This window comes from Zasmidium cellare, assembly GCF_010093935.1.
Source record: "Zasmidium cellare ATCC 36951 unplaced genomic scaffold M409scaffold_49, whole genome shotgun sequence".
Classification (NCBI taxonomy): domain Eukaryota; kingdom Fungi; phylum Ascomycota; class Dothideomycetes; order Mycosphaerellales; family Mycosphaerellaceae; genus Zasmidium; species Zasmidium cellare.
In genome coordinates, this window is record NW_022986993.1 from 19,980 (window position 1) to 43,955 (window position 23,976).

The 23,976-nt window shown below is 53.0% G+C and overlaps 13 protein-coding genes across 13 annotated transcripts; 6 read left to right on the top strand and 7 right to left on the bottom strand.

Moving 5' to 3' along the window:
* Window positions 1-1,435: 1,435 nt before the first annotated feature.
* M409DRAFT_29155 (uncharacterized protein) lies at window positions 1,436-1,936 on the bottom strand (the record flags this gene model as incomplete). Its single annotated transcript, XM_033809337.1, has 1 exon — window positions 1,436-1,936. One exon carries the CDS (start codon window positions 1,934-1,936, stop codon window positions 1,436-1,438), a length of 501 nt encoding a protein of 166 aa, XP_033661190.1.
* A 727-nt stretch (window positions 1,937-2,663) lies between these two features.
* On the bottom strand, window positions 2,664-3,554 carry M409DRAFT_60007 (uncharacterized protein; the record flags this gene model as incomplete). The annotated part of the gene is made up of 1 exon (XM_033814346.1): window positions 2,664-3,554. One exon carries the CDS (start codon window positions 3,552-3,554, stop codon window positions 2,664-2,666), a length of 891 nt encoding a protein of 296 aa, XP_033661191.1.
* A 918-nt stretch (window positions 3,555-4,472) lies between these two features.
* M409DRAFT_60008 (uncharacterized protein) lies at window positions 4,473-5,348 on the bottom strand (the record flags this gene model as incomplete). Its single annotated transcript, XM_033814347.1, has 1 exon — window positions 4,473-5,348. One exon carries the CDS (start codon window positions 5,346-5,348, stop codon window positions 4,473-4,475), a length of 876 nt encoding a protein of 291 aa, XP_033661192.1.
* Window positions 5,349-6,219: 871 nt separating this feature from the next.
* Window positions 6,220-6,981, top strand: M409DRAFT_29158 (uncharacterized protein; the record flags this gene model as incomplete). Its single annotated transcript, XM_033809338.1, has 1 exon — window positions 6,220-6,981. The coding sequence occupies one exon, from the start codon at window positions 6,220-6,222 to the stop codon at window positions 6,979-6,981; it is 762 nt and encodes a 253-aa protein (XP_033661193.1).
* A 51-nt stretch (window positions 6,982-7,032) lies between these two features.
* M409DRAFT_29159 (uncharacterized protein) lies at window positions 7,033-7,392 on the top strand (the record flags this gene model as incomplete). The annotated part of the gene is made up of 2 exons (XM_033809339.1): window positions 7,033-7,224; window positions 7,279-7,392. The coding sequence occupies 2 exons, from the start codon at window positions 7,033-7,035 to the stop codon at window positions 7,390-7,392; spliced, it is 306 nt and encodes a 101-aa protein (XP_033661194.1).
* A 395-nt stretch (window positions 7,393-7,787) lies between these two features.
* Window positions 7,788-8,570, bottom strand: M409DRAFT_60010 (uncharacterized protein; the record flags this gene model as incomplete). Its single annotated transcript, XM_033814348.1, has 2 exons — window positions 7,788-8,158; window positions 8,210-8,570. 2 exons carry the CDS (start codon window positions 8,568-8,570, stop codon window positions 7,788-7,790), a joined length of 732 nt encoding a protein of 243 aa, XP_033661195.1.
* A 1,611-nt stretch (window positions 8,571-10,181) lies between these two features.
* On the top strand, window positions 10,182-11,886 carry M409DRAFT_29161 (uncharacterized protein; the record flags this gene model as incomplete). Its single annotated transcript, XM_033809340.1, has 3 exons — window positions 10,182-10,362; window positions 10,415-10,748; window positions 10,800-11,886. 3 exons carry the CDS (start codon window positions 10,182-10,184, stop codon window positions 11,884-11,886), a joined length of 1,602 nt encoding a protein of 533 aa, XP_033661196.1.
* Window positions 11,887-12,562: 676 nt separating this feature from the next.
* On the top strand, window positions 12,563-14,310 carry M409DRAFT_70487 (uncharacterized protein; the record flags this gene model as incomplete). The annotated part of the gene is made up of 7 exons (XM_033818754.1): window positions 12,563-12,708; window positions 12,762-12,803; window positions 12,854-13,054; window positions 13,106-13,318; window positions 13,375-13,623; window positions 13,678-13,777; window positions 13,828-14,310. The coding sequence occupies 7 exons, from the start codon at window positions 12,563-12,565 to the stop codon at window positions 14,308-14,310; spliced, it is 1,434 nt and encodes a 477-aa protein (XP_033661197.1).
* A 622-nt stretch (window positions 14,311-14,932) lies between these two features.
* On the top strand, window positions 14,933-15,950 carry M409DRAFT_37757 (glycosyltransferase family 32 protein; the record flags this gene model as incomplete). Its single annotated transcript, XM_033810791.1, has 2 exons — window positions 14,933-15,244; window positions 15,300-15,950. The coding sequence occupies 2 exons, from the start codon at window positions 14,933-14,935 to the stop codon at window positions 15,948-15,950; spliced, it is 963 nt and encodes a 320-aa protein (XP_033661198.1).
* Window positions 15,951-15,981: 31 nt separating this feature from the next.
* On the bottom strand, window positions 15,982-17,776 carry M409DRAFT_70488 (uncharacterized protein; the record flags this gene model as incomplete). Its single annotated transcript, XM_033818755.1, has 3 exons — window positions 15,982-16,974; window positions 17,138-17,551; window positions 17,612-17,776. 3 exons carry the CDS (start codon window positions 17,774-17,776, stop codon window positions 15,982-15,984), a joined length of 1,572 nt encoding a protein of 523 aa, XP_033661199.1.
* A 485-nt stretch (window positions 17,777-18,261) lies between these two features.
* On the bottom strand, window positions 18,262-19,762 carry M409DRAFT_70489 (uncharacterized protein; the record flags this gene model as incomplete). The annotated part of the gene is made up of 2 exons (XM_033818756.1): window positions 18,262-19,621; window positions 19,677-19,762. The coding sequence occupies 2 exons, from the start codon at window positions 19,760-19,762 to the stop codon at window positions 18,262-18,264; spliced, it is 1,446 nt and encodes a 481-aa protein (XP_033661200.1).
* A 1,250-nt stretch (window positions 19,763-21,012) lies between these two features.
* Window positions 21,013-22,452, top strand: M409DRAFT_70490 (uncharacterized protein; the record flags this gene model as incomplete). The annotated part of the gene is made up of 5 exons (XM_033818757.1): window positions 21,013-21,248; window positions 21,305-21,393; window positions 21,446-22,204; window positions 22,259-22,332; window positions 22,435-22,452. 5 exons carry the CDS (start codon window positions 21,013-21,015, stop codon window positions 22,450-22,452), a joined length of 1,176 nt encoding a protein of 391 aa, XP_033661201.1.
* Window positions 22,453-22,828: 376 nt separating this feature from the next.
* Window positions 22,829-23,866, bottom strand: M409DRAFT_29167 (uncharacterized protein; the record flags this gene model as incomplete). The annotated part of the gene is made up of 4 exons (XM_033809341.1): window positions 22,829-22,931; window positions 22,995-23,070; window positions 23,125-23,182; window positions 23,237-23,866. The coding sequence occupies 4 exons, from the start codon at window positions 23,864-23,866 to the stop codon at window positions 22,829-22,831; spliced, it is 867 nt and encodes a 288-aa protein (XP_033661202.1).
* Between the last annotated feature and the right edge of the window lie 110 nt (window positions 23,867-23,976).

A 23,976-nucleotide genomic window follows, 5' to 3' on the forward strand; every position in this document is an offset into this window, starting at 1 on the left:
AAACTTCATGCTCATTCTGTTGACGAGGGTGCTGTGCAATGGCTCCTTACCACACCTTCCTTCGACAACCTGACGGCGCTTCGACTGGGATCCATCTCTTCGGAAACTTCGCCTTTTGGGCACCTCTCCGAACTCCTGGTCGGTCTACCACCTTTGCATGAACTCGAAATTGAAGGTGACTTCGACGCAACACACCTCAACTCTCTGCTCTCATAGCAGGGAGACCGAGCTCCTCTGTGCAAGCTGAGGATCGCATCAGATAGCGACGCTTTCGACCAGATCCAGATCACTCAGCTACTAAGGGGTTGCCCAAATATTGAGACCCTTACCATCACTGTGCAACGATCCTTGGGAGACCGCACCCAATACGAAATGTATCGTACAATCGGCAGATTCACACGCCTCCGAAGTCTGGCATTGTGCCTTGATTGTAGGACTTGTGACGAACTCGAACCAGGACCATACGAGCCTGGTGACAATGAAAATGACCATGACGAGTGGCGTCGAGCGCAAATCTTGCCAAACGACCCTTTGTTTGGGGCTTTCGAACAGGAGCATATTATCGTGGGAGACGATTTCCAGTTCCAACCTCTTCGTAGTGAACACGTAATGAAGGGACTTCTGAATGGCGCCATCGACGAGAGCCTGGCAGTCTCCATCTGGGATGTTATTTCCAGCGCGAAGCCACAGGGTAGCGTTCCTCTCCAAGACTTGCAGCTCCACTCGCGACAGGATCCTGTCATGGAGGAGTTCGATGATATCCGGGAAGTGCTTGACGATTTTCAACTGCAATGCATTTTAAAAAGCAGAGGTGAGATTATGGATGCGCGCCCGTTGGCACAGTCGGTTCCGTCAGAGGTTGGTGCAGTACAACTTCACGAGAGCCTGGTCCCCATATTGAACAGGCTGTGGCCTGGCATTATGGACGAAGGAAAAGACTGGAAGACCTCCTGGCGTAGTCAACCTCTATGGAACCCGAAGGATGAGGCCGCACTGTGACGAAGGGGTTGATCGAGTTGGAGTTAGAACTGGTGGTTTGTACGGAGGATGCGACTAATTGTGTACTGTAAGTCTATAGCAGGTGCTTGGAAATGATTGCAATTAAAAAACTCGTAGAAACACATCCATTTCAATCGTTCATTCGTTCAACTACTCGCTGCCTCGTCGGCGACGCCCGGGCCTTGCTCGCCACCATCCTCTTTCTTGACACCGCAGCTAGATTCGGGCTACCTTCATAGTCTCAACCAAAAACATAACGTCCAGAGAAGTAGCTCCAATCACAAACTGAAACTGGTGGATGTTCCATGGTCCCTCGGGACACTTCTCTTTTGCTGTTCATTTTGCTGCTCGAAGTCCCAGGATCAATTCCCGGGAACATCGCCACTCTTATCGATTTTCTTTTTGCAATTCCTTCAATCATCAACCATCAACCCTCTCAATCCTGCCCACTCGATTCAATCCCACTCATCCCCTGCATCCGAATAGCAACCCACCGCCTCTCTTCCTCATCAAACGCAAACTCCGTCACAAACACACTCGTCCTCACCACGCCCGGCGGCGCCCCCCTCACCTCCGCATTAGCATAAACATCCGCCCTTGTGCCCTTCTGCCTCACATGCGTATCCAGCTCCGTCAGCTGTACATGATACTCCGGCCACTTCTCCGTCAAATGCTTATACGTCTCGAGAAACTCATTCCGCCCTTGCACGTGGTTGAAGGCGTTCGAGACGATCGCCGAGTGCGACCAGGAGGCTTTGAGGTCGGATGCGGAGAAGTGGTCCCAGGTTTTTGGGGATGGGAGCGAGAAGTCTCGTGCGTTGACGGCTTGTTCGCAGTTTTTTATTATTTGCTCCAGGTGTTTGGCCAGTGGGCCTTTAGGTTCGGGTTCTTGGGTCGAGGGTTGAGAGGAGGAGGGGCCGCCGAAGAGGGCTTGCATTTTTGGCGACGCTGGGGTGGATGGTTGCTATCATTGCTAGGTGTGGTTGCTGGTATTCAGGATGTTGTTGTCATTTTGGTATTTGTTGTTGAGGGGTTGTGTGATGTTGAAGATTTTCGCTTCAGCTGTTTGGGTCTGGATGGACCTGCCTCGCGAGACCTGTCCAATTCGCGGGCAAAGGATGGAGCGAGGGAGGGCTGCATTGCACTACATGCATTGATGACAGGGATGAGCAAGTTGGGAAATATGTCCGATTCTGGTCTACGATCGTGTGTGAGCTTCGGTTTAACTAAACGAGTCTTGATCGTCCACTCGAAATCGACTTTGATGCTGCTGCCGTCGTTTCTATTGAATGGAAGCTCTTGACGATCGATCGAAAAATATTGAGACTGAGATGAGATTCATGAGAATTGGAGAGTGAGTTGTTCCGTACCTAATTGTTTGTCCTGCCTATTCTACATGTACATGTGGTGTTGTTGTCCTCAGAATTTGATGGAACGCATTCAAACCGGCCTTCCCAATCCCTCCCAGTGTGCAATCTGTAACCCCCTTCCCTTGGCACCAAAACAGTCTGGGTGCCCTCTCTCTGTCACTCGATCATGCAGCTCATATCCTGGCCTCTGTGTAGGAGTTGACTCAATGCAGTTGGTTTGCTGAGTTGGAGTCGTGGGAGGTTGGAATTGTCAGTGCTATTGTGTTATTAGCTCATTGTTCATCCAGAAGGCGACTAAGACATTGGCAAGGAAGTCGGCGTCTTTGGCTCCTTGAACTTCCAAGCGAAGGTGTCTCGACGGCACTCGCAGACTCGGCGCTCAAGGTCGGTGTCATGCTTATGATACTGACACCATTGTCTGTCTTGCAGACCTCCGATTCTTGACTCGAGGGCACTGTGCGCCTTGTCGTGGCACTGTCCAAAGTCACCGTGAGGTCCGCAATGGCGGCATATCAGGCGAGAATTGAGGCGTCTGGACAGGACGATGGACTCCGCGAGAAAATTCGCTGGCATCTCAGGAGCATATGACACCTCGTCATCATCACCGTCAAAGACGTCGTACTCCGTCAACAGAGCGGCAACGAGGAATTTGCGAAGCGAATCTGACGAAGGGAGGTTGTTCATCACCACTTCCAGATCCTTGCCATTAGGAAAGTTGTACGAGGCTGGCTGTCTCATCTTGATCTGAATCACTTCGAAGATGCGAGCACGGAACCCCTTCGAATCGTATTGGTCGCCGAAAACGTAGCACCAGAACAAGAACGACCAGGCCCAAGTAGCAGGCTCCTCTTCGTCGTCGGCGCCTGCGACCTCATTGTGGTACAGGAAGTACATGAAGATCTCGAAAATCTCTGGCGAGACGTCGGTGATCATCGTGGCCTTCTCTGCAGTCTCAGCAAAGCCTCCCTCGAACGCTCCCCGGAAGTAGTCGGAGTATCGGCAGATGAGTTCTCTTGGAACCGTGAAGTCTCTCTCTTGCCACGGAGAGCTCATCTTAGCGTCCTCGTTGTTGACCGTGATGGTGACCATAGTCGGGTTGTACAACTCCTCCATGTCGAACTTTGGAAGAGGATGAGCAATGCGGCCCATGATCTCCTCTGGGTCCTCGATGTTGTAGAGAGACATGGCCTTGGATTATCGGATGCTGTCGAGGATGGTTTGTCTTGGGGTTTTGTTGCTGGGCGTGTGTATTTGTTCTGAGGCTATCTGTAGTTTTCGATCGGGTTTTGTGTTCTCGGGCTGGTATGAGGAAAGAAAAGGTCGCATGCCAGTTCAGAAGGCCTATTTAAGGAGATCCTCACTCTCGGCGCATAATAAATAACACTTCAGTATAATGGTGTTGTTGTGTTGTTGTGTGTGGGCCTTTTTGAAGCGAGAGTCAATGCACTTAATCATTGTAGTTACACCGCAGCGCGGCATCGACAATGACATTGTGCTGAATATATACTGCAAGAAATTGTATGGAAGAATGAGAAGAGGAATAAGGCACAAGGAGGCGAAGGTTCGTTTTCTCCATCTTCATCGAAGCGGGCCATGCCTAGACAAGACTGACGTCTCGTTCATTCGTACTGTGAGTCAAGAACGATTCAGGGGTCGTGGCTTTGTCTTCAGGGGCCCCTTTTTCAATGTGACGTTGACTCTTGTCTCGAAATCAGTAGCATTACTAAGGCTGCACAAAGAACAAACGTGCCTTGTCTTGTTGTCTGCGTCTTGGTGCGTGGGCCGGGGTGCGTGGTTAAGTCGGGATGGTTGTAGACGGAATCATTGTATCAAGTGATACCACGGACACATGTGACCGGACTATCGAACGAAGAACTGAGAGTGAGATTGAAGACTATAGAGCGAGTTGTTTTGAATTCAAGAGTTGTGCTTCCGTTATTGTTACATGTACATGCTGTTGTTCTATTCCAATCTATGTGTACGCGTTCAAGCCAGCCTCCCAAGTCCCAATCTGCCCAGATCAATCTGCACTTTGTTTTTCTCACTCGGCACAGAAACAATCTGGGGTGCATTTTCCAACTCCAAGTCGATACCTCATCACTTTCAACTCATGTGTGACGAGCCTTCATCTTCTACAGGCTCCACGAACTTCCAATGAAGCGCATCCCGACGCCACAGACAGATCTGCTTCTCCTCGTCACTGTTGTGCTGGTGATGTTGGCACCAACGCCCCTTGGCGAGATCAGTAGTCTCCAATCCCGTGTGCGTGGTGCTGGTACAAGGCAGTCCATCCCCACCACGTCGGCAGTGCACACACTCGTTCCGAGAGGAGAATCGCAGCGCGGCAATTAGACATTGATTGACCAAATCCGGTGGGAACGACTCGAGGATGCGGAGCTGCTTCTCGCTGTCTGAAAGAAGATCGTACTCGGTGATGTACGCGTCTATCAGAAGTTTGCGAAGTGAGTCAGTCGCCGACGTGTTCTCCCACAGATGCGTCAAGTCCTTGCCTGGGGGAAAGTGATAGGTTCGGGGTCGCCTCACCAAGAGCTTCGTCTGAATCACCTCGAATACACGGTTGCGGAAGCCTCGAGAGTCGTATTTATCCCCAAAGATGTAGCACGAGAAAAGGTACTCCCAGCCCCACTCGGTAGGGTCGTCGCCGTTTTGCGAGACCTCGTTGTTGAACACGAAGTCCATGAAGGTCTGGAAGGTGTTGGGATGGAAATCAGTGATCGTAGTCGTCTTGCTGAGACCCTCTGCGAACTGACCCTCGAAGGCACCCCGAAAGTAGTCGGAGTGGCGGCTGATCAGTTCACGCTGGACGGTGAAGACACGCTCGTAGTAATGATTGTCCTCAGATTCAGAGTCGTTGACCTTGATCGTCACCATGGTGGGTTCGTAGAGCTCATCCATGGTGAATTTCGGTAGTGGGTAGGCAACTCGGCTTGCCGTGTCTGGGAAGTTGGTGGACTCCATGGCAGTGTTGGTATGCGTAGTGTGCTTGCTGGTGCTGGATCTCGTTGAGATGTGGTGAAGCGGTCTGTTGGTGGTGAGGTAGTCGTATCGGTCGGTCGTTCATTCTGGTTTGGCAAAGGAAAGAGACTTCTGATCCAAGTCCAACGGGCTAGATATACGCCGCATCTTGGAGACGCAGCGATGCATAACACATAGCATTATGACCGCAATGCCATTCACTTCGCCTTTCCCGTCCAGAGCGAGTGACTATCGAGGCCACTCTCTTGCCAGGCTGTGTATAGGGGCTTTGTTGGGAGTATACAATAGCATTGTAAGTACGCAAAGTAGAAAGTAAAGGGGAGCAAAGGCCACCACTGACCACGGAAAAGAGAATGCACCATCACGTTGTTGAAACGTGAGAGTCCCGCTTGTAATGGATTGTTCGAGGAGAAAAAATGGCCTAGAGTCCAGTGTCGTGTCTCTTGCGTCTCAACTCGAATGTTTTTTGGGCATGGTTTGTCTAGTAGGTCACGATATTGGCTGCAGAAAGGACAAGGAACAGTCTTTGTCTTGTCTCGTTAAACGCATGGTTTGCTGTGTGTGGTCATTGGCGCAGTAATCTTTATCCTTTGTGGTCCTGCGTTCCAGACTTCCAGACAGTTGAGCGCTGTATACCGGGTTGTAGTGACACAAGCGACATGGCGCACGCATACGTGCATGCTCCCATGTAAGGCCCACATGCTGTTGAGGGGCCTCTGCATGGAGTAGCGTTTGATATCGTTTGCTCTGCCATTTCTCGCCTGTTCAATCTTGTTCTTATGGTCTTGCTCATACACTATTGTGACACGGAGGTGTCTTGAATCGACAAAAGTGAAGAATGGCGCCAAAAACCATGAAGCCATCATACACGATCAAGGACTCGCCAGGCAAGGGCAAAGGTGTCTTCGCCTCCAAGGCCATCGATCCCGGTGCCACGATCATAAAGGATCCCGTCGCCATCAAGATCAACAAGGATCCGCCATCCATTGACGAGACAGACGTAGACAAGGCGTTTGGTCTGCTGAGCAAGGCCGATCAAGATCGCTTCATGGCACTTCACGAGGGAAGTCGTCCATATCCCTCACGCACTTTTCGCATCTACAAGGCCAACGCTTTCGGTTCGAAAGGCGTGGGTCGCCTCTACCTCGACGTCTCCTTGATCAACCACTCCTGTGTCGCCAACGCTGAAGTTATGGAGCAAGACAATGGAGTGGATGTTCTAGCCGTGAAGCCTATTGCCAAAGGAGAAGAGGTCTTCATCACATACAACCTCACTTTCACCAAGATGATCAAGAAGCATCGCCAGATCTGTACTCGAGTGTACTATGGCTTCGAATGCGACTGTTCAGCGTGCCGCCTTCCGCCCCGGAAACAAGCACTGAGTGACTCTAGACGGCAGATCCTCAACGTGATGACGTCCAATCTCGACGACATGCAGCCTGTCGACTTTCGCTTTATCGATTTCCTGGGAACGCTCAGCCCGAAACAAGCAGAGGATCCAAGGATGCTGCGAGGTATGCAGCAATTCCCGCTCCAGAAGCCGTTGAGCGCTCAGCAGAAGGCCGCGTACTCGTTCCTGGTTGCTAGGTTTCTAGAAGCAGAGGGCTTGTCCTGAGAGCGTGTCGCCGAAGCGTACAAAGACGCTGCCCGCCATGTGATGTCGCAGATGGGCGAAATCTACGACAACCACGGCACTATGATCATCATGTCTATGGCGAACTTGGCAATTGACTGGGCACGCAAAGGCCTGGATGTTCAGAGTGTAACGCGTGGAAGTGGTCCTGAGAACACTCGTTCCATGGATGAGGCGTGGCAGCATCTCAGGTGGCAGAGCATGGTTTCGGTGCCGTTGCAATGCGTAAGTATTGGCCGCCTTGATAGAGAAGCATCTACTCACAGTCTGGTTTTTTAGGGAAAGATGATCGGCGATGCCTATGCGATCAAAGTCAACAATGTTCCCAATGCCGCTGTGCCCATCGAGAAGCTCACCAAGAAGGAGTGCCAGAAGATTCTGCGTGGCGTGTGATTTTCCAATGCCCTTTGAAAGGAATTCACCCTTCGAGGACAGTGAGGGAAGTCAGCAATGCATGTCTTGAGTAAGGGTGTGTGACCTGGATGTCATGAGCAAGTTCGGCCGGCTGGCAGTCGCAACCGCAATACGCACTCCTGTGCGATCACCTTTCAATCCTTCTCATTGTGACTCGTGTCTCCTCAATGCTTTGTCATGGGGCCCCTCGGCAGCTCGTAGACGTAATGTGAGAAGATTGTCAGCCAGGAGTGGAACAGTTCATGCTGGAAATTGTGAAGTGAAGTCGTCATCATAGTCATGGGTATTGATCGTACTCTATTTACAAGGCAATGTCAGCCGACAATTTTTGAGACACGTTTGCCATCTCTTTGTTCCTTGCCCCAGCCAAACACTTAGATCGCCTTCAAGATAGCCTCTCCAATCGGTCCTGCACTCGCCGGGTTTTGACCAGTGATCAACTTGTTGCCCTTGCCACTGGCGACGACCTTGGCAGCCCATGGCTCCGCCTTTACGAACTTTCCTCCATTCTCCTGCAGCTTGGTCTCCAGCAGGAAAGGCATGGCGCTGCTGAGGCCGACTTGGTCCTCTTCGGTGTTTGTGAAGCCAGTGACTTCTTGGCCGCTGACGAGATACGATCCATCGCTCAGCTTGACGTTGGCAAGAGCTGCCGGACCATGGCAGACGGCGGAAACCACTTTGCCCTTCTCGTAGAAATCGCTAATGATCTTTTGAGATTCAGGATCGGTGGCGAGATCAAACATGGCTGGTGAGATGGTTAGCAATTCATCTTTGGACAACAACGATGGTGACTTACGTCCGTGACCACCAACGTAGAACACTGCATCAAACTCGTCGGCTTTGCTCAAAAAGTTGGAGAGCTTCTCAGTGTTCTTCCATAGGCTCTCCTTCTCCTTGAGGAACTTGGTCGATTCGGCATCCTCCTTGAACATCTCCACAGAGCTAGGATCCAATGGGGCTTCCCCTCCCTTGGGAGATGCGATGGTAATATCTGCCTTGCCTTCGAGCTTGTAGTAAGGATGAGCGAACTCCGGCAGGTACCATCCGGTAGGATTGCCCGTGTTGCCCATCTTGTCGTGGGAGGTCAGGACGAACAAGACCTTTGGCTTCTTGTGGCCCGAGAGGGCGCTCTTCGCTTTGTCGATGAGGGAAGACATTGTTGCTGACGTAGTTTGAGATTTGTGGGTTATCTTGATGTTGCACTGCAGATTGAGAGATAGATTGAGCTTTAAGAGCAGATGGTATACGAGACTTTGATGAATTCTGAACGCTTCGAATGACGTCGACTGGCGTCATTTCGAAGGTGATGTATCGGCTCGACATGGGTTTGGATTTCTCCAGCTTTCGAGCGAGAGACGTGCGTCCAGGCATGTTGATTGCTAACTTGCCGTGGCAGTCGGATGGACGACCGAGACCGATACGATTCATGACGGCCTTCGATCTTGTTCTTGCGTCTGTTCCGTTTCGGCCTCAGACTTCGCATCAAAGACCACGTACATGGTGACGCCGCAGCCTTGTCGTTCAGCAAACAAGCCCGACATCTAATATAACAGTCGATGTACAAACGAAAACGACTGGTCTCCTACTCTTCGCGCTTGACTCTTTCGCCGGACAAAGCGTCGGTACTCACTCAGCTCGCAGAAAGCAGGTGGAGCTCATCAAGTACGTCCGGTCAGGAACTGTGCCGCACATTGTAGCACTTGGCTTTGCTGGCGTAGGCCGTCAGGAGGAACAGAGCAACGAAGTATCGATTTCTGCAAAGCAGTGGTGAAGGTAGAAGAGAAGGATCGAGACAAAACGAGGAGGAGTTGTGTCTTATCTTGTTGATAATGCTTATGTAAGGTAAAGCGTGCAGATACAGCATAGCGTGAAAATGAAGATATCGCGTCAACACGTCCAGCTTCTACCGTCGTTCCTCTTCCCCATCGTCCGTCACCATTTTCGAACTTTTCGGTGGCTACCTAGCTCAACAACTTGATCTGTGTCCGAAGCTCCACCCGATGGCCTGATCCTCCGCAAAGAACTGCGATGGCCAAGGCGAGGTATATAACAACGCCTCTCCCCTGCCGCAGGCAAGAGTCAAGAGTATGTTGCCGTCAGTTCGAGCGCTGTTCCAGTGGCATGTCGCGGGATCTTTTGCCCACAGCGTGCGAGTCCTGACTAGGGCAAAATCTTCCGAGCCGCAATCGAAAATATTGGCAACCATTCCCGACACTTCCTCGGCAGTCCGGACCACTTTTCATGTCAATGTGGGCAAACATGCCGAACGACTTCTCCCATCAGCATATCTTCGTATATAGTGACTATTTGCAGGCCAAAAGGGCAGGTGCTTCGCTGTTTCCCCTCGCAGTGTAACCGGCAATTGACGGCTTGCCGCCGGACACAGATTGCAATGCAAGTCGATTGAAACGGATCTCCATCCAACCAAAGTCCAGCTTTCGACGGCACCAGCGCCCACATACGTAAACCTGGGGTTGTCCCGTGGGGATCGCGTGTGGCTGATGACGGCGTATTGTTGACTTGTGGGGATCTCACGAGGAAGTATACCCGCCCGCCATGCACTGCCATGCTTTCCTATGTGCTCTCCATGACGGCGGCTTGCCGAGCGCCGACATTGAGGAGTGTGCCTCACCAGATGGAAGTTAAATACAGCCTCCAGGACCGCTGAACTCACAACCATCTCCCTGCCAGCCCCTCGACACTCATACCCCTTCCTCATTGCCACGCCCTCGCCGCCACTATCACCAAGTTCCGTCAGCAACATCGCTATGGCCGACTGGGATGAGAAGCAGAAACAAACCTGGGCTGCCGAAGAGCACATTGAAGACGCCGACTTGAAGGCCGGTGTGCCCAGCGATGTCACAGCCTTGTCATCAATCGAGGCTACCGCAGCATCGACGGCTGCGTGGCTCATCACCCTGACTGTATCACTAGGAGGCTTCCTCTTTGGTATGACTGTTCTTAGAGCTTGAAGATATCAAGAGACTCATTCTTCCACCAGGCTACGACACTGGCTACATCAGTTCCGTGCTGATCAGCATTGGCACTTCCCTCGGCCACGAACTTTCCTCCAGCGAACAAGAGCTTGTCACATCCCTCACGAGTGGTGGCGCCTTGGTGGGTGCGGTCTTTGCAGGCCTGGGGGCGGATCGCTATGGACGCAAGTGGCCAATCTGGGCGGCTTGCCTGGTCTTCGTTATCGGCACCGTCCTCCAGACAGCATCATTCCACGTGTCTCAGTTCGCGGTTGGCCGATTCGTCGTTGGACTGGGTGTCGGTTCGGCAGCCATGATCGTTCCACTCTATATCGGCGAGCTGGCTCCTGCCAAATTCAGGTAAGACGCAACATTCGCCCTTGAGTTTGGCGATACTGACAAAGTTCTCAGAGGCCGCATGATCGCCTTCAACAACATGAGCGTCACCTTTGGCCAACTCGTTGCTTCTGCAATTGGCGCAGGCCTGGCACACGTTCCCGGCGAAGGCTGGAGAGGGACAGTAGGCATTGGAGCCTTCCCAGCGATTGCCCTCGCAATCATGCTTCTCTGGTGCCCAGAGTCTCCACGTCAGCTTGTCGCCCATGGAAATGTTGCACAGGCTGAGACTGTGCTCCTTCGCCTCTACCCAACCTCCACGCCCGAGCAGCGTCTGGCTAAGATTCGATCCATCGAGATTTCGATCGTGGAAGCGACGTCCAGCCTCTCCCAAGAGTCACTCTGGGTATCATTCAAGCGAATCTTCAATACCCCCGCGAGCGGAAGGGCAGTGCTGGTCGCCTGCGTTGTCATGGCCATCTCTCAACTCGGTGGCTTCAACACCCTCATGTACTACAGCGCCACGCTCTTCGCCATTGTCGGGTTTGAGAATGCAACTGCAGTTGCAATCGTTGTCTCAGGGACGAACTTCCTCTTCTCGCTGGTCAACCTCTTCTTGGTCGACAGATTCGGTCGTCGTCGATTGCTTACAGTGACTGTGCTTGGCATGTCGATTTGCATGCTCATTGCCGCAGTCTCGTTCCACTACATCCCGATTGACCTCAACACGCTGAAGCTCGAGACTGATTCAGCCGGGTGGGCTGGTATTCTTGTCCTGGTCACCATCATCGCCTACGTCGGCTTCTACTCCTCAGGAGTCGCAACCATCGCTTGGATCGGGACCGAGCTCATTCCACTGGAGGTGAGAGCTCTCGGAACGATGCTCAATACGGTCAGCTGCTGGTCTACGAACATCATCATCTCCTCGACATTCCTGAGCATGATGAAAGGTATCACTCCATCAGGGGCTTTCGGGTTCTACTGTGGTATTTGCTTCGTGGGCTGGGTCTTCATTGTCTTCTGCTATCCGGATGTTAAGGGCATGCCACTTGAGGGCATTCGAGAGGTTTTCCAGCATGGCTTTGGAGTCAGGTTCTCCAAGCAGTGGCAGCGAGAGAACAAGAACTCGCCAAAGGTGACACAGCAGACCTTTGGTCACTAGTATGGCTGAACAGCAGAGTGCCTTTTGTTTACCACCTTACAGTAGATACCTCACACGTCAAGCATCAACAGCGAATCTCAATCAGGCCAAATCACTGATGTTATAGACTGCACCTAGCAACATGGCCTGATCTTTGTGCTCGCGTCTAGAACCCATGACGAACTTGAATCTTCAACCGCAGATCCCGAGCAGCTCCCTGTGGTGCATCACAACCTGCATCAACCACTATACCCGACTCAGACTTACTCATGCTTGGCCTCAAGCACCTACCGAAAGAACCAAAGCGACAGCGGCGGTATCGCCTCCCAAACACCAGCAACGAGCATCCACTCCTCTCGACTCCGCCTTCCAAGACTCGCTTGCCCGAGGTCCTGGAAACGATCGACGAATCCATCGACTTGGCGCCACCGCCTTCTATGCAACAGTCCCAGGTTCACGTCGTTGCAAACCGCCACTGAGATGTCGGCAACGTGGTATTTGCACGTGGAGAATAGCCGCAGGCGAGTCAGTTTGAATGGTCGGTTGGGCTGCCACCGCGTTTAAGGTATTCCCGCGTGGAAGGGGCGGATCCTTTGGGTATGGGGACTTATAGAAGGGCCTCTCTTCCTCTTGTTTTGGGTCTAGCTTCTCCTCCTTGTTCTTTGCTCTGCGTCTCTTGTTTCTCTTGCCGTCCCTCATGGAGTATTCGAAAGATCCCACGCAGGCCGCACAGGTCGAGAAGCAAGCGGAAGTCGAGCTCGACGCTGAACAATGGGAGGATCCCAGAGTCAAGAAGATCAAGCGGAAAGTCGACCTCAGGCTGAGCGCTATTCTGGCGCTGATGTGAGTTCATGCTATTTCGAACTTAGATCTCGGTGACGGATATTCTTCTCCAGGTACATCGTGAACCAGATTGACAGGACTAATCTGCCGAATGCGTAAGAACTTCTACTATTTTGCTACGAGGCCTAAGCTGATGTCGTTTGAGTGTGATTGCCGGCCTCGACGACGATCTCAATCTTGTCGGAAACAGATACTCGATTATCGTCCTCGTCTTTTTCCCTTTCTACGTCCTCTTTAATCCGGTGGCGACTGTCCTCGCAAGGAAGCTCGGTCCTCGTCCATTCCTGGCTGGCATCACTCTCGCCTTTGGGCTGGTCGTCATTGGATTTGGACTGGCGAAGAACTGGTACGCAAATATTACATCTTGAAGACATCAGGCTGTACTCACACATCTTAGGACGACTCTGATCGGGCTCCGAATCCTACTGGGCACATTCGAATCGTGTTTCTTCCCGTCTGCCCTGTTCTTGGTCCAGATGTGGTACATCAGACGAGAGGTCGCCAAACGCAACGCCTTCTTCTATCTCGTGGGAAACAGCGTCGGTGGTTTCGGTGGCGTCCTGGCCTACGGCCTGCAGCAAATGGATGGAATCCAAGGCCATGCTGGCTGGTCAGTCTAAATCTAATCCACGACCTACTATCTACTGACGACTCTTACTTTCACAGGTCCTGGATCTTCATCTGGGAAGGCATCATCACGATCATCATCGCCATCCTCGGATACATCTTCCTCGTCGACTTCCCCGAAGACGCCACAAAGACCAAATTCTTCCTGAAGGAAGATGAGATCCAGATCATGATCGATCGAGTCGAGCGGGATCGAGCGGACGCTCATGTCACGCCTTTTCATATCTGGACGTATCTGGCCCAGGCGAAGGATTGGAAAGTTTGGTTCTTTGCTGCGAATTTTGGCTTGTGAGTTGATAGTTCCTTCGCGAGCCCCTGAGTCTTTGTTGATGTGCTCTTCAGATCTGCGGTTGTGACGTACTCCGTTTCATACTTCCTGCCCATCATCTTGCGGGAGTCGCTCGGCTTCTCAGTCGTTCAAGCTCAATGTCTGACTGCTCCAGTAAGCACGATAGCCATACATACTAACTTCCTGACTAATACACGATACAGTGCTACGCCTTCAGCTTCCTACTCGGCATGGTCGAAGCCTGGATCTCCGACAAATTCAACATCCGGGGGCACATCATCGTCTTCAACTGCATCCTGGAGATCATCGGCGTGGCAGTTCTAGGCTACGTGCGCGAACCCTACGGCCGCTACGTCGGCGCATATCTAATCACCGCCGGGTCGAACTCAAACGTATGTGCGTCGATGACATATCAAGCCAACAACGTCGTCGGCCAATGGCGGAGGGCGTTTACGTCTGCCACTATCGTCGCTATGGGTGGCGTTGGTGGCGTCGTTGGATCGCTCGCCTTTCGACATCAGGATGCTCCCAGCTATCGACCTGGTCTTTATACGTGCTTCACTGCGGCGGCTCTCACGATTGTTAGTGTTGCGACGACGAGTGTGTATATGTTTGTGAAGAATAAGCAGCAGGCGAAAGGCAAGATTGTTATTGAAGGCGTTCCGGGGTTTCGATATACACTATAGAGCAAGATCTTATGTTTCGAAGACGGGCAATGAACTAGAAAATCCCAGACGCCTATGCAATGGAGGTAAGCAAAAAATACAAAGATCACCCGAAGTCGCCACGCCAAACCCACAGCTTACATTTACCGTCCACCCATGTGCTTCCATATGACATCCTCGCCATTTCCAAAACTAGCACGACAAAAACTCCCGAACCTCTCGCGATCGACTTCGTTCAGCCCAAAGCCGCCAACACAGCCCGCCCGTCCACGAAGTTCCCCAGTTAGGCCACCGCCTTCGTACAGCGCAACCACCCAAAAACGTCATCGACCTCCTATTTCGACGAAAAACTCTGCTCGCTCATTTGCGGCTGCGTCACGCGACTATCATCCATCATTAACTACAGCATTCTGCGGCAACAATACGAGATGAGCTGGGAGGCTGGCATGAGGCAGTGGCATGTTACACCAAAAAGGCCGTGCGCTCGTTTCGCGAGACGCGAATGTCGTGCTTACTTACAGTAGGTGACTAGCCGTAGCGTTTAGGCGGCGAGATTTCTCGACGTTGTGACCTCTTCAATGGGGTCTTTGTGTTCTTTTTGAACGACAATGGCGGCTGCTTCTTCTTCTCTTCCATCTCGAGCATGCAAGTAAAACGCGGCCTTCGCTTCTGGCTAGCGACGACCGCTGGCGTGCTTGCTGCTTTATATCTCATTTCACGAATCGTGTCCTTCGTGCACATCTTCGGCGAACATGCGGGGCGTGTGGTGACGCAGGACGAGGTCTTGGAGGCGTACGAGTCTCGGCAGCCTTTTGGGCGGGAGACGGCGTTTGTGCCTAGGATTGTTCATCGGATTTTTCACAATTGGAGGGATCCGGGGAATGAGGCGCTTCCTGAGATTTGGGATGAGAATCGGAGGTCGTGTGTTGAGGTGAATCCGGGTTGGGAGAGTTGGGTAGGTTCGACCAGTCTGCTCGTGGTTGAGGGGTTGTTTCTGACTGTGGATGTAGTTATGGACGACCAAGACCTCGCGGGAGTTCGTCGAGAAGCAATACCCCTGGTTCTTGTCGACGTACGACGACTTCAAATTCCCCATCCAACGGATCGACAGTCTTCGATATTTCCTCCTTCGTCACTATGGAGGCGTTTACATGGACGCCGACAACGGCTGCAAGGCCTCCTTAGAACCTCTGCGGTACTACCCAGCATGGGTCGTTGATGGTGGCCACGGGGCTTTGAGCAACGACATCCTGGCCGGCGAGCCAGAACACCCGTACTGGATCTTAATGACCGACTCTCTGATTTCGTACGCTTGGAACTATCCGCTGCCGTACATCACCATCAGCTACGCCACGGGCCAGTGGTACGAGACGGAGATCTGGAACAAGTACTTTCGAGAGAAGGTAGACGACCGGCCGGAGCCTGTTCGTATCCTGACCGATGGGAGACCTGGAGCTGCGGAGCCCGTCTTCTTCACATACTCTGGTGGCGAAACGTGGCATAACTGGGACAACCGGATGTTTGGCTGGATTGGATCGAATTTGTTGTTCTTCATTGTTATTGTTGCGGGGAATGTTGTCATCTTGTCAATGGCGTGTGTTGCGATTGCGTATCGGCTGAATCGGTGGCTGGGGCGGGATCAGAGGCTTGTGAAGTATTGAGTGTTTTGAGATGGTATTTGGCGAGAGGTTATCACAATGCACTTACACCCGGCATGGGTGTTGCATCACCATTTTCGGCATTTTTCTTTTCTCTTTCTTCTTTCAAATTCCGCGGATCCCACACGGCGGTCACCACGGCCAAGATCACAGCGACTCCAGCTAAGGTGATGGCGAACAGATTGGCGTCCTTGAGACCTGTCATGTAGCTCCTCAAGATCCCAGGAAGCTGGTCAGGAGTAAATACTTCGTTCAGCTCAGCAGCACCGACCGCCACAACGGATTGGGGAATGACGTCTGGTGCGTTGTGCTTTACCGCTTCGATGAGACCATTGACGAAGATAGACTGCGCCGTAGAGACGAAGACAGCTCCTGTGATGGTTTGGAAAAACAGAATAACCGCAGTGACACTCGCAACGTCCTCGCTCTTCGCGGTCGTCTGGCCGACGATGATGGGGATCTGAGTGGATAGGCCCGCCCCTGAGCCCGCGAGGATCTGGTATCCGATCCACTTCCCACTCGGGCTGTGAAGGTCGAGAGTGTAGATCAAGCCGGCGCCGATCATGACTAGGGAAGACCCGAAGACTTGAAGTCCGACGTAGTGGCCAGTGAGAGAGACGATGGCGCCAGATATCAACGAGCATACCGCGGTGCTGATGATGTAGGGAAGATTCCCAAACCCTGACTGTGCCGCGGAGACGCCATGCACGGATTGGAAATAGTACGGGAGATAGTAGACCAGAATGTAGAAGCCAGCTCCGTTGAAGAGAATGTACGCCGACGCCAGCCCGAAGGTCTTCTGTCGGAGGAGCCGTGGGATAAGCAATGCGCGCTCGCCCATCCAGATCTCGTTGGCTGTGAAGACCAGAAGAATGACTACGAAGCCGACGAGTGTTCCGATGACCTCTGCGGAGTTCCAAGACTTCGTCAGGCCGCCCCATTGAAGGCCCAGCAGCAGGCAGATCATAGCGGCTAGGATCAACATTGATCCCGCAAGATCAAGTTGCAGGAGCTTCTCTCGAGCGGACTTTTCTGGGGCTTGGCCACCGCAGGGGCCTTGAAGAAGAAGACGATGATCAAGACCACCACGCCTCCGATCGGGAGATTGACATAGACAATTCAAAAGTCAGAAAGAGCATCAAACTCTCAAGGGCAAGACACGCAAACTCACAACACCACCGCCAACTAACATGATCCGTGAAAACACCCCCCAACAACGGCCCAAGCACACTCCCCACCGCATACGTCGCACCCATAACCCCGACAAGCACAGGCAACCTCCCCGGCCCCGCCGCAAACGCCAAAACCGTAAACGCCCCCGCGCCCACACCCTCTCCCCCCAGGCCCGCCACCGCCCTCCCGACGATCAGCGCCGCGCTATTCGGCGCGACCCCGCAAATCAGGGACCCGAGCTCGAAGAAGGCGATCGCGGCGATGAACGTCCCTTTCAGCCCGAAGTGTTTGTAGCATTTGCCCCAGGTGGCTTGGAAGGCGGCGATGGTGGCGAAGTAGGCGCTGCCGTACCAGCCGGCGGAGGGGAGGGAGTGGAAGGAGGAGGTGATGTGGGGGATGGCGGTGGCGAGGATGGTGAGATCGAGGCAGGTCTGTGGTGTTGGTTAGTCTGATGGGGTTGGGGGTTGTGGGGTGTGTTGGGGGTGGTGTACGAGGAAGATGCTGAGGTTGACGGAGAGGATGATGAAGGAGAGGGCGAGGGCGCTGGGGCGGTCGGTTTGGTCGTCTTGTGTTAAGGTCGTGGGTTGATCTGTCTGGACGATTTGCGCTTGCTTTTCTTTTGGAGCATCGTCGTGGTCTTCTCTATTGTTGTTCATGATAGCTCCAACGATCAACGGCTGTGGACTTGGGTTGGTGAAGTTTGAGTGGCAGGAAAAGCTGAGGGCAATCGAATGTTGAATAATGACGAGAATGTGCCAGGTCCTTAGTATTGAAGTTTGAAGCTGGAGACTCACATGTAATCTATCTGGCTGTGGAGCACCCCATACATCGTGGTTCCTCGTTGTGACCGGGATGAGCTGAGTTTATATACGACTTTTACGAGGTGATCCAAACCCCGTCGTTATGCCGGAGAACAGCTATTGGCGTGATTAGACGACATCCCATCTGACGGGTCAACTTTGACAGTCAAACGGTGAGCTGTTCAAGGGCACTCGTCCTCTTCGCTCGTGTCTCGACGTCCTTCCAGCTCAGCCTGTCTGGGAACTGAACTAGCAGCTCAAATCTTAAACCGCATATGCGACTCTGAAAGCCACAAAGACCTCGAGCAGTCTGTTTCCTGATTTCAATGTGCATGCATCAATCAATAGCTCTCCTCTGCTTTTGCCCTCAACCGGGCTCCATACCGCCACAGCAACAGAGGAGCTGGGATGCTGATGGCAAGAGCAACTAGAGCAATGGTTGTGTTGCCCCAGCCATATCCAAGCGAGCGATACATATAAGGAGCGAAGAGCGGAAACGCAAAAGCCGTCAGACTCCTGATGAACTGGCTGGCCGCGGTCGCCGAGCTCGCATGGTCTGGGTAAGAGTCGATGATGTACGCCTGCAGAGGTTGCCCCCCTATCTGCATCCCAAACGTCGTGACGAAGACCCCGATGTCGACTACAATCCAGTGTACGTGAGCTTGTGCCGACCATCCGTACATGAGCAGGCCTATTGGTGTGATCAGAGCTGCGGGCACCATCATGGGGAGGTGATACTCCGGCACGACCTCTCCATTTGCTTTCTTCTTCAGCTTCGCGAAGACGCGGTCCATGAGTGGACCTCCTATCTGCGAGCCTGAGATTTCTCCTAGTGCACATGCGATGTAGTGGAGTCCGCTGATGTCGATTCGTTGGTGGTACTTGGTCACCCAGAGATCAGAGAAGGTGGCTAGGACAATGTAGGTGACGCCGTAGTAGAACCCGCTCAAGCAAGCGACGGCCTGAACGATGGGGTGGAAACCGAGGAGTCGCATTGGCCGGGAAAGACTTCGTCCAACGATCCGGATCACAGATCGCTCACCGTCAAGCTTCTCGGCGGCGGTATAATATCGATTGTCGCCAGTCTCGCTCCGCTTCTTCGCTGCGCGGCGGCGAAGGATGAGCTGAGGATATGTCTCGTAGAATGCTAGGTAGGACGCAACGATCATGACTCCTTGGAAGGCTGAAGTGGACCAGAACATCCAGCGCCATGTCGTACGCTCAGCCATGAAACCTCCAATGATCGGACCGACAGCCGCTCCCAGTAAGGGGATAAGCAGGTAGATGCCCAAGGACTTGCCTCGCTGTTCAGGTCGCCAGACATCTCCCAGCACACCTCCTGCAAGAGCATAAATTGCCGAAGCCCCAAAACCAGCCAGGAAGCGTGCGGCGATGAGTGTGCCCTTGGTGTTGGCAAACCCGCAGACGATGTTCCAGATCAAGAACCAGATGTTCGAGAAGTGTAGGATGGGCTTCCTTCCATAGACCTCACTCAATGGTCCGATGAACAGTGGACCGAAAGCCGTGGCGAGGAGGTAGATGGAGAGGGCCATGACGGACTCGGCACTACTCATGTGGAGCTCCTTGGCTATGGTGTTGATTGCTGGGGCCATGATGGTGCTGACCATGATGCGGTTGAAGCCAGTTGCGGAGAGGACGTCGGTCACAGTCCACTTCTTGGCCGTAGACCAATCTTTGGGACTGGAGCAACGATGTTAGTCCACTCATCTATGAACAAAAGTTGTTGTAGACTTGCTTGTCAGGATCGTAGAGTTCCTCAAAAGTGACAAGGAAGGGGTCATCTAATTTCCGGTCGGTGACTTCGGCCGACCTAACGTTCATCTCAATCTCTTCTGAAGTCAAGTCAATGGCCTCCGTTGCCATTTCGGCGTGAGGGACTGCTTGTTGTTTCCTGTCTGCCATGGTCGAAGACAATGCTGCCGGTGAGAACGGGAGAGAATGGAGTTCATATTGAAGAAGTGGTATCCGGACTCAACATTCTTATCAGATGGTCAACTTGCGTGATTCGCAATAGATCTGTTCGCATTAAGCGTCAGTCGTACGAGGATGTCAGCCCTTCTGATTGGCTGGCATGTGAAGGCGCTCCTTCGCGGAATCCGGCCGCCAAGGGGAACAACCGCGATGAGTGAAAGTCTCTCCTCCTACACCATCTCATCGCCACATCCAATATCACGCCTCTTTCCATCACAGTTGGGCGGATTGAGATGGCCCATCGACGTTGTCATGCGGTACAACGAAGCCGTCCAGGCTTTCGCTCGATCCCGAAGAGACGCCTTTTCACCCGACGCCATGAGCCATTCAAGCCGTCAAAAAGGGTGAATGGAGGAGAGAGATGCTGTGCTGTTGACATGGGAGAAGACAACATCCATGTGAAGAGCATTCTTATCCTTGTCGCGGGCGGGGCCGTCGTGGTACAAATGGAGAAAGAGCGGCCTGTCGTCATCATTGCCCTCCGTTTGCTGGCCTCAATTTCAACCTTGGGCGTATGGCTTGGCACGTAGCTCTCTCCAACAAAGAACTGTATCGCCCTGTGGCAGTCCACCAAATTCGCCTGACTCCGCACTTAACGCCATTTCGCCTCTGGACACCCTCCTCCTGAAATTGTGTAAGTTCATGACAGACGCTCCTCAGACCGTCTCGCAAGATGACCCAACGAGCGACACAATGGCGACAACATCGCCAGTCGAATGAATACCGAGCCTCGTTGGCTTCGGCTTCGGCATCATGGCGACTTGCTGTCGGCAGCGACGGGGCAGAGAAGACACTGGCTTACGCGGCGCTCTTTCAACAATCTTGCCTGCTCCTTGGTCGTGCTCACCCAGCAGACTGGTAGCTTCCAGTTGCTGCCACCAAACCCAGCCCTTTCTCCAATCATAATGAGCTCTCACTTATGCAAATGAACCTCTTGCGCATCATGCGGCCGAATACATACCGCTCGACTCTTCTCGTCATCTCCTCCTTCCCCAGTACCAACATTGACCATGGCAGGAAAATCGGGAGACACCGCTACCCAAGCAGCAGAAGCAGAGAAGCAATCAGATCACAGCAACCCAGAGGAGCGGGTTGTCATCATGTACCAGCGAAACGCCAACTTCAACTCCTCGTGGCGGCCTTTTAGCCACGATCCCAAGGTCCACCTCATCGAAGGCAGCACGGGCGGTGCCTTCAGATGGTTCAACCCAACGCATGCTCGCTTCGCCCAAGTCCCCGACTTGATCGGCTGGGACGACTTCGATGTAACAGACGAGAATGCTCTGCCAGCCAACGCTGAGTATGAGTGGTCCACTCGAGACCTCCGCAAAGGCCGGTGAGCTCGCCTCAAATCCCTTTCGACATGCTGTGATGATGACTGACTTTCGGCAGACATGCGCTGGTGGTGAGGAGCGGCGAGGAGAGCAGCAGTAAGTTCGAGCTCCCGCCAGCGACTGGAACATGGAAAGGCACGCTGAAAGGTTCGTGGTACATCCGCCCTGCACCCAACAATCCAAACTAACTCAGTCACAGCCGTCTCCAATATGTTCACGACATTCCCCTACAACAACATCAGCTGGCATATCGCCATCGTCTTCACATTCGGAAGTGTCATTTGGGTCCTCAGCTCCTTCTTCGCCTACATGCCCATGGACAAGAATGCACCCCCTAGCTTGAGTGCATACGGATGTGGAATCACAGCATTCATAGGATCCTGCGTCTTCGTGCTCGGCAGCATTCTCCTGATGATGGAGACCGTCAAGGACAATCGAGATGCCGAGTTCGGATGGGCCGTCGACCAGCAGTGGGACGAAAACACTGGGACAACAGTCTATCGTGTCACGCCGGAGACGAAAAGCGGTCAGGGGCACAAGCAGCGGGAGCTGAAGAGTTGGGCGCCATCGGTCCGACTGCCGACTTTGAAAGAGCTGAGGGAGCACTACATCTACGAAGTGGCATTCTGGTCGTCGATAATCCAGCTGTTGAGCTCTTTCGTCTTCCTCGTCTCGGGGATTACCGCACTGCCCAAGCTCTACGATCAACTCTCGAGACCTCTGGTGGACGCAGTCTATTGGACTCCAAAACTGGTGGCTTGCTGTGGCTTCATCCTCTCGGCGCTGCTCGCCATGTTTGAGTGTCAGAAGAAATGGAACAAGCCTGCGTGGAACAACCTTGGATGGCACATCGGTCTATGGAAACTCATTGGCAGTGTTGGTTTCATACTGGTGCCCTGCTTTGGCTTCAACAGAGCCGATTGGGCTCAGTATCAAGCCACCATCCACTGCTTGTGGGGTAAGTCGTGTTTCGATGAGGTATGAGTAGTGCATGACTGACCTCGTGCTGCAGGATCCTGGGCATTTCTCATCTGCAGTGTGCTGCTCTGGTACGAGAGTGTCACGCAATACACCGTCGACTACCCTGTGCAAGATTTGAAGAAAGAGATCAGTGGTCGCCGGGACACTGTCTGGAGCGATGAGATGCCACAGGTTTAGTGCATCTGTTGGCCATTTTGTCGCCAGAAGGACACTGCTAATACATGAGCTGTTAAACGACATTCGAAAGGCGGTCCTGCATCGAGCATACTTGCACCAACTGTCCAGATCGTAGGACGTTTCCGCAAGCTCACATGGACATCGAGGCGTCACGAAGCTCCAGTTGAACCTCCTTTCCACGGTTATAGCTCGAGAGTCAACTACTTCTGTCTCTCAGAAGAGAAGGTCCGTTTCCAACAAGGGAGGAATAAGGATTCAGGGGCAGCATTGAGATTTGGCGAAGTGAGCGTCCTCCGTCTGCTGTGAGGAAAGAAGAAGGCTGCTGACAAAGGCTAGTTGTAGTTCTCATGATCAAATTAGACTAGAGCAAAAGGCTGCGCCGTTTAGAGCTGCTCGTGAGCCATCCTGCTTCATCTATGTCATCTCAAATCTGACCAGGGTACCAGCCAAGGATGTTTGATGTCAGCAGCAATGGATTCTGTTCAAACTGAGCGGCTTTCTTCTTCAATTCGTCCACGTCCCAGTTGCTTTGTTTCGAGGTCAGCTTTTCGATAGAAGAGACTTACAGGGTGAGGATTCAGTATACTGACCAGCTGACGAAGCGTCCCTTTATGAAGTCTGCTTCTTTGCTTGCGAACCACACGGCGAAGTCGGCGGGTAGGGAGACTGTGATGATACGATCAGTTTGGCTGTTTCAAGGCTCCGGGTTACTGTGCTTACTATCGTCGATAGGCAGACCTGAAAGCTCCGACTTTGCCAACATTTCAGTCTCGATAACCTGCAAAAGATGTGAGCAAATCTCCGATCACACATAAGATCTGTCCAAACTCACCCCCGGATGAAACACCTTAACATTCAACTGCGGATGCTCCGCCGCAAACACCTCCATGACCTTATTCAGCGCAATCTTGCTCGCCGCATACGACGACGCCGTCTGCGCCATCTCCGACGAGAAAGTAACCACACCACTCGACATCCCAATCACCGCCGCACCCTCCTTCGCCGTCGGCGTGAACGCCTGCAGAACCAAAAACGTCCCCTTGAGATTCACCTCGAACCCGCGCCACCACTCCCCGAAATCCGCCTTCGCGATCGCCTCCCGCTTGGAGAGATACCCGGCGTTCAAAACCAGCACATCCCACTTGCCGACCCCGGCCGTGGCGGCTTTGACGTCCGCCTCATTGACGACGTCCCCGACGTAGTAGTCGACTTTGGTCTTGGGAAATGCGGCCTCAGTCTTGGCTTTGACGTCCTTCAGGTTCTGCTCGCGGCGAGCGGTGATGGCGATACGGGCAGCGCCTGCTTCGGCGAAGGAGCGCACCATGCGGGCGCCGATGCCGTTGCCGCCGCCGGTGATGACGATGGTTTTGCCGGCGACGGAGAGTTCGGGCCTAGACGGGGAGATGGATGCGTAGCTTGTGTTGTGCCACTCGGCGGTGAAGGAGGGGAGTGGAGGCTGCATTTTGGAAAAGGCTTCCTAGGGGGTTGATGGGTCTTGGTGAGGGTTTCGGTCTGTTGGAAAAGTTGTGCTGCGCGTTGCTGGATCGATGCGGACAACAATCTCAAGGACCT